The 13,719-nt window shown below is 45.2% G+C and overlaps 1 protein-coding gene across 3 annotated transcripts in view; it reads left to right on the top strand.

Moving 5' to 3' along the window:
- Positions 1-13,719, top strand: part of PRKG1 (protein kinase cGMP-dependent 1) — a 374,427-nt gene that overhangs the window by 307,000 nt on the left and 53,708 nt on the right. For all 3 annotated transcript variants that reach the window (XM_059851089.1, XM_059851088.1, XM_059851090.1), the window contains one exon: positions 6,467-6,541. In XM_059851089.1, the coding sequence (XP_059707072.1) occupies positions 6,467-6,541 (75 nt within the window). The remainder of the gene's footprint in view (positions 1-6,466; positions 6,542-13,719) is intronic.

Genomic DNA, 13,719 nt, shown 5'->3' on the forward strand with positions numbered 1-13,719 from the left:
ATTCTTATTTATAGTGCAAGAAAAGTGACCCTATTGATAGCCCTATTTATAGCTGCGAGCAGGCTGTCCTGTGTCCTGGCCAGTGCTGAATTTCATGTCCCAGCTCTTCCTTAGGCTGTTATTCTATAGGAATGACAACAGCAGGAGCAGCATTTCATGTGGAGATGAACTACCAGGACTTGTGGCAATTTGGGAAATTGGTTGAGGAAAAAAAAGAACCAATGTTTTATATCCAGACAGGGCAAATTTTACATCTTTTGGGTTGTGGTGATGGATGAGAACGTTGAGTGACACAGGAGGCGGCAGTGGGAGCAGGGAGTGGGTGTTCCCTGCAGCTGGAATTTGTTCTGTGCAGCAGGAGGGGTGACACAAGTCACTGAAGCTGCCAAATATTTTCCTTTTCCCAGACAAGCTCTTTGCCTAATCAGATGGAACCACTGAAGCAGCGATTTCCATGCTCTGTGGGTGTCCCCATCTGAAGCTGCTCAGCAAAACTGGTGTTGCAATTTCAAAAAACTGATGAAAAGTGATGGGAAAAGACCTTAACACATGGAATTCCTGGAGAATTCCAGCCTCACTGACCAGCATCACCCACTGGAATTATCTGCAGCTGGGGGACTCTTCCAAATTCCTTGTGAAAGGCTTCCCAAGGCATCCAAAAATTGTTCCAGCTGCCACACTCTCCATCTCATTAACAAAGTCAATCACACCTTGGTGCCACAGGAAGTTATTCCTAAGGGAGGAATGAGCCTGGCTCTGGATTTGTCAATTTTCCCAGCAATTTAAGGGCTGGTTTAGCTGCTGCAGGGTTTGCAGTTTGGGGGTGAGTAATGTGGGAAACCTTCATCACAGGGATGAGCCAGGAGCTCTGGGCATTCTGGGTTGGAGAAGGGAATTGCTTCAGTTGGGTTGGAGAAGGGAATTGCTTCAGTTGGGTTGGAGAAGGGAATTGCTTCAGTTGGGTTGGAGAAGGGAATTGCTTCAGTTGGGTTGGAGAAGGGAATTGCTTCAGTTGGGTTGGAGAAGGGAATTGCTTCAGTTGGGTTGGAGAAGGGAATTGCTTCAGTTGGGTTGGAGAAGGGAATTGCTTCATTTGGGTTGGAGAAGGGAATTGCTTCATTTGGGTTGGAGAAGGGAATTGCTTCATTTGGGTTGGAGAAGGGAGTTGCTTCAGTTGGGTTGGAGAAGGGAATTGCCTAAGTTGGGTTGGAGAAGGGAATTGCTTCAGTTGGGTTGGAGAAGGGAATTGCTTCAGTTGGGTTGGAGAAGGGAATTGTCTAAGTTGGGTTGGAGAAGGGAATTGCTTCAGTTGGGTTGGAGAAGGGAATTGCTTCAGTTGGGTTGGAGAAGGGAATTGCTTCAGTTGGGTTGGAGAAGGGAATTGCCTAAGTTGGGTTGGAGAAGGGAATTGTCTAAGTTGGGTTGGAGAAAGGAATTGCTTCAGTTGGGTTGGAGAAGGGAATTGCCTAAGTTGGGTTGGAGAAGGGAATTGCTTCAGTTGGATTTGAGAAGAGAATTGCTTAAGCCTGACAAGAGGGAACGCTTTTCCTAAAAGGATCTCTGGAATTTATAAAATATGTATAAAATGGCTACAGGGCTGAAGCAGCAGGAGTGGGAAATACCACGAGGGAAGTCAAACTGGAGCTCATGATGGGTCTTTAATTACCAGATGATGTTGGTGCTGCCTTGCTTTTTAATTTCCTTGTGAAACAAGAGGGCTCTTCCAGTCTCAAAAACACCCCAAAGACTCCCAAAAAGTGTTACAGCTATTTTTGCCAGTCTAGGAAGACGTGCTTTGCAAAGTGCATTTCCAGCATCCTTTTCTGGTGTAGGAATGAGCAAAATCCTGATCTAACAGTGAAAACAACCTGCAGGAAGCATTTGTTGCATGCCATGGACTTTGTTCCCACTTGTCCTTGTCCTGAAATTGTTTGTTACAAAAAGCATTGGTATTTTTTCCATCTTGCAGTTGTGTTTCTGAGTCCCTTCCTTTACTGGAATAATGAATTTCAGTGGGATTTGGTCCTTAATGCTCTTAATCCTTCCCTGTGAGGGGGGGCAGGCCCTGGCACAGATTCCCAGAGCAGCTGTGGATGCCTCTGGATCTCTGGAAGTGTCCAAGGCCAGGCTGGATGGGGCTTGGAGCAGCCTGGGACAGTGGAAGGTGTTCCTGTCCATGGCACTGAATGGGCTTTAAGGTCCCTTCCAAGTCTAACTTTTCTAGGAATTCTATGGTTCCCATTGGGAGCACCATTCATTTTGGTCCCCCAAGGAAGAAAATCAAAAAATTGTGCAGTCCTACCTGGTCAGGTGCATTTGAAAGAAAGAACTTGGAATTCAGACAGGAAATATTCCAAGGAATTTCCCATTATGATCAAAATTTCAACACAGAAGAGGAGGTACAGCAGTCCAGTGGAGAAAATGAAGTGAGAGGGTGACAAGGCTGAGGAAATGAGGTGGCAGCCCTGTGAGGGACCACAGCAAGGCTCCATGCTCAAGCTCTCTGGTGGGTTGGGATTGATTTATCCAATGTCTTTCCTGCCATGGAGCAAAGACCCAACCATGGGCTTGTGGAATTGGCTTGGAAACATCAACAAAATCCACACAGCATTCATGGAAATAGTGACAGACAAGGCCAGCTGGATATCTGATCATCTGAGGGAATTTGGAGAAGCCTCTGGGTACTTGAGGAGCCACACAGCTCATTGCAGCCCCACCTTTTCCTGCTGCTCAAACCTCCACTCTGGGAACACACATTATTATTTTACAGCCCCTTTCCGATGGCTTTTAGGCATTTTTATTTCCAAGTGCTTTTTTTTTTGAAATTTATTTACAATTCATGGACTTTCTGTCTTTAGGACTTGCCTTGACCCTACAAGATCAAGGCTGTTGTTAATGAAGTTTTTCCTGTGGTGGCACTGCAGGAATTCATCCTCTGGGAAAAAAGTTACTCTGGGAGCTGCTCGATGGTGCTGCCTCCAAATTGTTCTGAGCTTGGCCTTGTCAGAGCTCATCCTGGTGAATTTACAGGCTCCTTGGAGGCGTTATTAGATTTGTTCCAGAAGTACAGTTGGGGAAAAGTTAACAAATATGTGCTGGATTTGATGGATTGGTCCTTCAGGAACTTGTCTGTAAAAGGTCTTCTGATAAAAATGGTGCAGACACGCCTTGAGCATCTGTTCTGTGGATCAGTTTGAATAAAGATGCACAGGCAGACTTCACTTGCAGCCCCTTTGTATGGAGAGAAAACAGGAGGGAAAGGCTCCAAACTCATTCCTGACGTTTGGATCATCATTGGCACCCCCAGGGACAAGTTGGTGCCACTCTATAATTCTTCTTTTTTTCACACCTACCTCTTGAAACTGAGAAAGTGTTTGAAAGTGTTTGCGGCTGCTCCTGAACTGTCGGAATATTTACACCGAGGTTGATTCAGGTTCATCTTTTATTTATATGGGATTTTTTTTCCCCTCCATATAATTTATTTATGGTGCCAACAACGTTTTCCTGGAGCTCGGAGATTTAGCAACACTGTGGGTGTTGGGAGGACAAAATTGCCTCATGCAAATGGAGAGAGAGAGGAGCTGATGGATCAGAGCCAGAATAACTCAAAGCCCAGCTGCTGCTGACAGAGAGTTACAGAACTACCTGGAATTTACTCTAAATGCTGTTTTTCCAGCTTCTTGTCTTCTTCAGCTGCACATAGCAAGAGGATGCACTTTTTTTTAAGGCAACATTTTAAATATTTCAGCTATTTTCTGCTTTTCCACTTTGCATTTCCCATTTTTGTCTGTGTTTCAAAGCTTGGGTTTGTTTTTTTTTTTTCAGGGAGAGCTGTGAGGTGTCAACAAAGGTTATTGGATCGGCCCTCCTGGCAAGGGAAATTGGAGAAAAATGAAATAAAAAAAGTATTATCCTGGCATGACTGACCCCATATAAGCTGAGCTGAGCTCTTTCAGTGGAGATTTTAGGGTTTGCTGCTCTGCTGTTTCTCCCAGTCAGAGCAAAGTTTATCCATGGAGAAAATTGGTTATGAGGAGAGAATAGAAAAAACGAAGAGAAAAGGCCACGGGGAGAAAAAAACCCGAGCAGTTTCTGATTGAATTCTGGGGGAGGCTGGGACTGAGCTGAGACTTCAACAACGTTGAGATGGGCAATAAAAAAGGGACTCAAGTGAACTTTGATAGCTTGCCCAGTGCTAAATCTGGCTTAAAATTTTTAATAAAAATTAAGGGGTTTAGAGAATCTGTTGTTGCTCCTTTCAGTGACTTTTTCTTCCTTGCTGTTTCACTAGAAAAGATTTATTTGCGTTGCCAAAAAAAAGGGTATTTTTAACCCTGCCACGTTTTCCTAAGCAAACCAAGCCTAAATTGCAGTTTAGGCCTTAGGTGATGTCTTATGGCCTTCCAGGATGGTGTGACTTTGTTAATTAATTGCCTAAATACCTGTTTGGGGTTCAATTTAGGCATTTACACCCCAATCCTGCTTAGCTCTCACTGTCACCTTCAAAGTTTGGCTTCATCCTGTGGCACATTCCCAGCAGCTGGAAGATAAAACTTGAGGAGCTGAAGGAGCTGAGTTGTTTTCACTGCTGAACAGGGAATTTGGGGTTGAAAAGTACTCCCATTATTAACATGTCCTAATAATAAAAATATTAGTAATTACCACACTGGTTAAAAACCACCAACAGGAGTTTATGTGAGAGCAAAGGGGTTGTGCCTTCTCTTCCTCATTAATGAATTAATTAATCTGCTTGCAAAAATGATTTCCTTGATTGTATGGTTTGAAATATAATGGATTAAGTGGAGGGAAAGACTGGGGAAATTGGTGTGGGCAGAGGGCATTTCCTGAGCTGTAATTCCCAGCAGAGAATCCCAAGATGGGTCAGTTTGGAAGGGCCCACAGTGGGCACTGGTGGCACCTCCCTGCTCCAGCAGGGCCATCCCAGAGCACAGGGTTGTGTGCACACAGCTCTGGAATAGCCCCAGGGAGGAGAATTCCTCTGGAAAAGCCCTTCCAGCAGCTCCAGATCCAAACCAGCTCTCCCAGTTGTCACCTCCTGCCCCACAGTGATGGGGAAAATCCGGCTTTTTCCAACAGGATAATTGTGCCTCCCTTGGTTCTGCTGTAAGTGCTATCTCCACACATCCATGGGGTGCATTCCATAGGGTCAGACTTCTCCTGAAGGACCCTCTTGGGTCTGTCCGTGTGTCTGAGCCACTCGGGGTCCCACTGTTCCCATCCCAGGAACACTGAGTATCCCCAGCTCACCCCGTGCCTGGCAGGACACTGCATTTCCCCAGCTGCTCTGGATTTCCCTCACCTGCTCAGTGCCATTCATTCTCTTTGATCCTACAAATCCTCCTTGAGAAAGGGCCATATTAAACATCCCCTTCTTATTCCTTATGTCAGAAATGTGGCTTTTTCTTTTATTTTTTCAATGTTTCAGTTCATTTTTCTGTCAACTTAGAGCAATTCCTTTTCTTCAGCTCTGTGTTTCGTGCCTCAGGAGTGTCAGGAGCACAGAAGAATTGCAGGGTTTTCATTTGTGAGGCTGTGACATTAAGGCAGAGATGAGTCAAGAGACTCTGGTTTGCAGCAGTTCATCTTTTCAAATTCTTCTTCCTTGAAAAAAAGAAAACCTGTGTGTGACAGACCCAGACTGGGAATACTGGAATTGGATAGTAGAAAGTAGCTTTTCACCTGGAATGTTTTTGTTTGAAGGCATTCACTGATTTCAGTTATTAATTTCTGGTTTTTCACGGAATCCCAGAATGGTTTGGGATGGAAGGGATATTAAGGATCATCCTGTCCCACCCCTGCCATGGGCAGGGACACCTTCCACTGTCCCAGGCTGCTCCAAGCCCCATCCAGCCTGGCCTTGGGCACTGCCAGGGATCCAGGGGCAGCCACAGCTGCTCTGGGCACCCTGTGCCAGGGCCTGCCCACCCTCCCCAGGGAACCATTCCTCCCCAGTATCCAACCTGAATTCCCTCTCTTCCAATTTGAACCCCCTTTGATGTGTTTTTGGATGCTTTTTTCTCTAAAGATGAGAAAGCTGGGATCCAGAAGTGAAAATTTCACTTTGGAAGCAGAGGGATTTACAGGGTTCCTGGTGGGAGGACAGGGATGTGATGGTCGATGTGCCTCCACCAGCCACATTTACTCTGAAACTTCTACTGGAGGGTGAAAACCTTCAGCAGCCATTTCAGTGGGCTGGAGAAATAATTTTGGATCTTCTTGGCATTGGTTTGTGCCTCTCCAGAATTTCTGAGGCCGGGGCCTGGTGGGTCACCAGCATCGATATCTGCCAAAAAGCTGCCAAAAAGCCACGCTGGATTTCTTGGCTCCCAGGTGGAATCCCTTCAGGTTCAGCAGTGGACCTGGTGGGACTGGATGATCTTCAGGGGATTTTCCAACTTTGGTGTTTCTGTGATTTTCCTCTCAAAGTGTCCTTTTGTTTTTACAGCTCCTTCAAGCACCTGATCGGGGGCCTGGATGACGTCTCCAACAAAGCCTATGAGGATGCAGAAGCAAAAGCAAAGTAAGTGCTCAGCATCAAATCTCAAACCTCTGTTTGTTGATGGTGCACCTCTGGAATTCCCAAAAAACCCCTCCTTGTTCTCCATGAAATAATACCAAGCAGCTTAAAAAGGAGAGATTCCTCCTGTGGATGGAGGAATTTTCCTCCTTGTGTCTCCCTGGTTCTCCCCGTGAATATGGAGATGGGTCTCCTCCAAAGCCAGGTGGGCCCAAGGTCCTGCTCAATCACAGTATTTGAATCCAGTGGATCTTCCAGAAATCCTCTTGAAATATTGAGGTGAGAAATAAATGGTGAGGTGAGAAACTCCAGTGAAGAATATGGTGAGGTGAGAAACTCCAGATCTTGGAATTGCATTTGAGGGAATTGTTGTTGAAGGCATTTCATTTCTTTAGAGAGCTCTGACCTTTCTCAAATACCTTCCAAAGTCAAACATGTTCTGAGACAAAGGATGGGCAGTGGAATTTGTCACTTGAGGATAAAAACTAGAGCTGCCTTGATGTGAAGCAATATATTCATCTGAAGTCCACAATAAATATTCATTCCTTTCAGAAGGGAGCTGTAGAGTATTATATTTTTTAAACCCCCACTTTTTATTAATTCCTGAGCTGCAATTTGATTTTAATCTGTAATCTTTGAGCTCTGATTCTATCCCAATGATTAAAGCTTTTCAAGAGGATCCTGTTCTGCTTCAGGAGATGCTCAGTGTCAACCAAACACAATTGAAAGGCAGAAGTTGTTGAAAAGAAAATTCAATTTGCTCTATACAAAATTTCTTTACTTTTCCTCCCTCTCAATTATTTTGCTTTTATGGGGATTTTTTTCATAGCACATAAAAGAAGGGGGGAAGTGTTTTCTCAAAGTCAAATGCTGCCTAAATTGCAGATTCCAGTTGGGTTATACATAGAAACTTCTCATTAAACCACAAGGGTTGGAATGGTGTCTGCTGAAGGTATTGGGCACCTCTGTGGAGGGAAAGTGAGGATTCCCAATTAAGTGTTGATTAAAAATAACTCTTGGTCTGTTTCAGAAACTAAGGCCCATCTCAAAAGTCTTCACATCATTAGCAAAACTTGTTAATCCTGCAAAATACCCACAGATTATTTCTCTTTTCTTATGTCTGAGTGATGTTTGACATATTATATTTAATTAATTTTAAGGTATCTAAAGGGTTGCATTTTCGATTGGAATAATATTTCCCTGCCTCAGATCAAATGTAAGCTTCCTTCTTATAAAAAAGTTCCATTAAAAAAGTTAAATTCCCTAAATTCTTGCTAACCCAATTAAAAAAGTGGGAGACTATCAACTTCCTTTACCATCCCCCCCAAAAAAAAGGGGATTTGGGGCATGGAATTCGTCAGTCAGATAATCCCAAATATCCCAGGGTCATTCAGTTATTATTTTATATTCATTTTTGAGTGTTCCTATTTGGGTTATATTGATTTCCATCGGAGCAGAAGAGAAGAAAACATTATTGGGAATAAAACTGGGAAAATTTTGGGTTGGGTCATAAATGATATGGTCACAGAAGGTTTTTGAAGGTGCCACCACAAACCATTAGCACCAAGAAAAATGTGCTCTTCCCACATCTATAATTTTAAGCTCTATTCTTGAGTATTTGTTATCCCAGGAAGGTTGGGGATGCAAATTGAGGAGATTTTGAGGGTAGCTCAGGGAATTTTAGGATCTGCTGTACAATGTGGGGGAAGCTGCAGTTTAGGGCCTCTTTGGAAGAAATCCTTCCATTTGGGGACCACTGGGTTTTGACCTTCACATTTTTGAGCTTTTGTCTTCTCCAGTCCTTTCCTTCTAATGCCAAGTGTTTCATCCCAATGGAAGGGCAGGGCCCTGCTGGTGCAGGAATTGTTCCCTAAAAGGCTGAACCAATTAATTTTGATATCAATTTTTTTTATCTCCAAAGTCAGAGGCCTGTGCTGGAGCCCTGCCACTGCAGAGTGGGGGTGACAGTGACATTATTGTCACATCTTGGCATTTTGCCTCAGACAGATCAGGAGGGATCAATGTTGTCTGCCTGGAAAAAATCCAAAAAAAAGGAATGTCCTATTAAAAAATAGAGTATTTAGCAGTCAGATTCCATATTCCTGTTTGCTGGGCTCCTTGAAAACCAGCAGAAGGATGGATAGAGGAGGGAAAAATTGTAAAGTTCCTTGGAGAGAGAGCCCAGAAGAATTGTGAAAGTTCCAGGAAGTTTTCCAGAGTTACCTCTCGAGGCAAAACTCCTTGGGAGCAAAGTCTCCTTGGCAGCAAGTTTAACCTGGATTCCTTTGCAAGCAGCAGTTAATTAGCTCCAGCTAATTGTCCTTCAAGGGCCTATTTTTTCCAAGGGGAGGTTTGTGGTAGGGAAGAACTCGGAACATAAAACGTGGGCAGCTTTGTGAGGCTTGATGCAAATCCCATGGAATGTTTTTGCTCGTCTTTTTTTAGCTCACATCTCCTTTTCAGAGCTCTCTGCCAGCTGGGAAAAGGCCTTGGGATGCCTCCTGTGGATCAAGTGGATCAGGATGACCAAGGCCAGCTTGGGCAGGATTGGTCTAGTGGGAGGTGGAAGGGGTTGGAACCAGATGGGCTTTGAGGTCCCTTCCAACCCAAACCATTTTAGGACTGTAAATGCCTACAAAATTAGTGGCACTGGGGTGTTTTTTTTTCCCATTTCCATGCTGGAGCACATCCCTGGAGTCACAGAGCTCAGGGCATGGCTGAGAGGATGTTAGGCAGAAGTTACAGGCTTGGAATATCTTTCCATGTATCCATCTGTCCTCCAGGCCTGGAGGAGCTGAGCTATTTATTGAGTTTTTTCTTATTTTAGAGGCATTTTCCTGTTTTTTGTCAGCTTGGGGTTGGCAGTTCCCTTTAATGTCCATCCTTGGTGTTCCCTTTCTTAATTCAGCAATTGCAGACACGTCATCTGTGAGACCAAGATTTTAATTGTAGGCTGTGATTTTAATTATAGGATTATGCAGACTATAATATGAATTATAATATTCTACTGCTTGAATGTATTCAAATGACTTAATGAATTAATTAACTAATGGATATTATAGTTGCCTCCTAAAAAGGGAAGGAGAGAGGCAAATTTGCTTCATGCTCTGAGGAATTGGGAGTCCAGAAGAGCAGCATTCATGTCCCAGTGCCAGGCCCAGCCATGCTGGCATTTAGGGCACGAAGGAGATGCCCAAATCATCAGGATTATCTCAGTGTAGGCTGTTTCCAGATGGAGCCACTCCAGCAGCTTCCATAAATCCAGGAGGACACAGGAGGGAGGCTTCTGCTGCAGCTGGTGGTGCCAAGTGGGGCGAGGTTCAGTGACCCTCTTTGCTCAGGGCACACCAATCCCTCCTGCTGGGCTCATCCCAGCCTGGGAACTCTTGGCATTGATCCTGTGTGATTATTGAACCCTTACCAAAGTTGGAGAGGTTCCTCTCTAGCTGGTGGCACCTTTCCAGGGCAGGGCTGTGGCACAGCCATACCACTGAGGTGTCCCTTGTCACCCAGCTGGGACAGCTGGCAGCTGCCTGGCTGTGCCCAGCCGAGCACAGCCCCCAGAGGCCCTGTCCCTGTGCTCCCATCACATTCCCAGCTGGCTCCCAGTGCCCGTGTCCTGTGGCAGCAGGGCTTGGGATTGATCCTCAGCTGAAGCCTTGATGCCCTGTGAAGGCTGAGCTAGAACAGAGGCTGGACAGAGCTAAAGAATAAAGCAGGGATTTATTAAAAGGATCTCCTGCATGGATCCACCTTGGGCAGCACCAGAGCCCAGCCAGGGCTGCACCCAAGGTGAACCAAAATGGGCACAAAATGCACAACCAGTCATGGGGTCTGTCACTTTGATCAGTTCTGCTCCATTTGAATATTGGGGTTCATTGTCCAATTCCAGCTTTTGGTTATGAAGTCCCACCCTTCTCCTTTTTCTCTCTTAACCATTGTTTATACTTCTTGGCCTGGAGCTTTGTAACATTGTCCTTGGTCTCAAGTTGGAAAAGGATTGTTTTGTCTTACTGCCCTGTGAAGAGAACTTGCTAACACTTCATATGAAGCTCAGAGTTACAAACTAAAGCAGCACAGAATCTGAAAAATACAAAAGCTGAGACTTAAGGCATCAGCCTGGACTCTGGTGCCTTCATGCTGTTGCTCCAAGCTCTCTGCAGGTAGAGGTTGCTCTGACTGCACTTCTCCCTTGTTTTATTTCCCATTCCAGCTGTGTTGCAGCCCTGGGGGAATGTCTGGACACTCACAGCCAAAATTAGCTGCTTCTCCCAGGGCTTGAGGGGACAGGGACCTTTATTTAGAGCATGATGCCTTTCCATGTCCTTGCAGCTCCAGAGCCCTTCATCTTTCTGGAGCTGTGTTTTAATGAAGAGCTTCATTAACAGCTGGACTCAGAGATCTGAGAGCTCTTTTCCAACCTGAATGATTCCATCCAAACATTTTGTTTCAGTCCCCTTTTCTAGTCCTCTTTTTCAGTCCCTGAGATGTCCTTTTTTTTCACCTTACACCCCCTCTCTCACTCCATTTATTCATAAAAAAGCATCCCTGGAGTTAATTTACTTAATTTTGCTGCAGAGGGTGGTTAGGAATATTTTTTCCATTTTATATACCTATGGAAATGAAACAACATAGAATTATAAAGGTATCTAAGGAAAAGAAGTAAAGGGTAAGAGGAGAGGGAGTAGAGGATAGATCCCACCATCCAGAAATGAGACTTGGTTGTTGCAATTTTGATATCTGTGGGTCCAAGTGATGGTCACAGTCTTGATCCACTGAGGATGAGGAAACACACTGAGGCTAGATTGGCCCTTCAGCTCCACAAAAAGGAGCAGAAACCAGCTTATCTTCATGGAAGCTCCTGTTTTGGTGTGATGGAAAACCTTGGGAAAGCTTTGCCTGCAGATGCTGCCTCCGCAGGGCTCTGTCCAGCCTGCGGGGTTGGACATCCAGCCAGCCCTGGGGTTGTGGGGCTAAAACAGCCCTGCTCATTAGAGAAGGGTGGTCTTATTTTGTTTAGAAATTCAGCTGAGATAAGCCAAGAAATATTTTAACCCTTGCTAGAAGGGAAATGGGCAGAGTTAGGGTTCCAAAATGGGAGCTGCCAGTTAGAGAGGATGATTTAGTGAGGGTCTGACTTGGTGCTGGGCTGGAAAACTGGCTGAAATAATCCACCAAGGCTTGGAATGTAATATTTCCTGCAAGAGACAGTGTTTGCTGGCTTTGCAGCATCAGGGAGCTGTGCTGAGGAGCTCCATCCCCCTCTGTGTCCCTTGTTCCCTGAATTAGGGACCATCTGGGAAGCAGCTTTTGCCTCGGCCATCCGTGGTGCCAGACTGGGGAGAAATCCTGTGGGATGTGCAAAAAGCTCCTCAGGGCTATAAAAAGCAGAGGTTGCAGTCATTTTCTTTAAGCTGTGTAAATAATTAAAACCCTTCTCCTCTCTGGTGAGGGCTGTGTGGAAGCAACAACTGGAACATTTAATATTCAGAAAAACTGAGATTTTAGGTGGCATGATTTGGCCTCTAATATGGAAGAGCTTTTTCTCTTCCTGCTGGAGAGTTTTGCTTTTCCCAGCGTTCAGCCTTAAATAATTTGTCATTCCATCCTGAAGCTGCTGCTAGTTTGTATCCAGCTCTGTTACATTTTCCTGATTGCTGTAATAAATAGGGATGGAATTAGAAAACATCTCAGAAATCATTTGAAAATGTGAGAGCCCAGCAAGAGAGCACACAGGGTGATGTCCCTAAGTGAAGGTAAATGCTAAATATGACTTTGTTTATTGTGGGGGACTTGCTGTTTGTTGGCAGACTTGAATTATTCACACAGAGACCACACCAGGCAGACTTGGTGACTGCTTCCCTCTGGAGAAGGAGCACTGGGAATGCTCTGTCCCCCACCAGGGATATGTGGATGACCTTTTGAAAGCCAGGTTGTTTTATTTAGGTAATAATCTCTGTGCTCTCCCCTTGCTCAGCTGACCTTTGGATGTGATAATGGGCTGGGGCACATCAGATGGAAACCTTGGTGTGGAAAAGTCAGGGCCTCTGAAATGGGCTGCTCTTCCAACAGCTGGCTGCATTTGTTTATGGGATTGGGGCTGTCCTCTTTGTTTTATGGAATTAGAGCTGTCCTGAGGAAGCAAAACTGCAGTAGAAATAATCCCTAGGATAACAAATCCCAGTGGGAGCAGAAATGCAGTGTGGATGACTCCATTCCAGCTGCAGATGGTGGGAGCACTTGGTGGTCTGGGCCTTGGAAATATCAACCATTCCTTGGAAATATCAACCATTCCTGTGGCATGGATGGGAATCTTTCTCTCTGGAGCTGCTGGCAATACTCTGCTAATCCCAGAGTTTGGAGCTCTGTGCAGCACTGGCTCAGAAACCTTGGCCAGTTTTGGGGGAGTCGAGGCAAAAGCAGCATTAAAACATTTCCATGCACCCCTGGTGGTGTAAATTGGTTGTCCAGCACATTTTGGAGCTGTCCTGAGGTTTTATCTAAACAGCTTTTAAGGATTACACCACTGGAAGTTAGGCTGTTTCTGTCCCACTGTTATCTGCCGACTTAAATAACAGGGAGGCACTTGAACAAAATGTAATGCAAATAAAACTGAGTGATTCTGCTGCTACAGGGAGCCAGGGATTTTGGAACTGCTGGAAACAGGTGTGAGATCATTTGTGCCTTTCCCAGAGCTGCAGTTCCCTGCTAGTCCAGTTCTGCTTGGCTGTGCCTCAGCAGCTCCTAGGAGCTCAGACTTCACTCTTATATCCAAGAGTTTGTAAGGGGAAGGAAAGAAGGAGGTGTAGAGCCAGTGAGAGATGAAGGGCAGGTATGTTGCTGGTGCTGGCACCCAGGGAAGGTCTGGCAGCAGAAGATTTGGGACCTGGAGGGAAGCATCAGGGCAGGAGGTGGGACAGTGTTGTGTCCCTGCTGTCAAATTGTCTTTGGCAAAGGCATTGCCAGATGAAGAAGTTTCTTCCCATTCACCCAAAAAACTTCCCAGGCCAGGATTTATGGGAGTAGCTCCAAGGTTTGGGAATGCTGGTTGTTTTAGCTGCAGGGAGAGGGGAAGGAGTAGAGGGTGGAGGTTCCTGTTTCAAAATGAGTGAATATTCATTGTTCTCCCTGCAAACACCAGTGAGGGTGGTACCTAAAAACTGCCCAGCAGATTCAGCTGA

This window comes from Haemorhous mexicanus, chromosome 7, assembly GCF_027477595.1.
Source record: "Haemorhous mexicanus isolate bHaeMex1 chromosome 7, bHaeMex1.pri, whole genome shotgun sequence".
NCBI classification, from domain to species: domain Eukaryota; kingdom Metazoa; phylum Chordata; class Aves; order Passeriformes; family Fringillidae; genus Haemorhous; species Haemorhous mexicanus.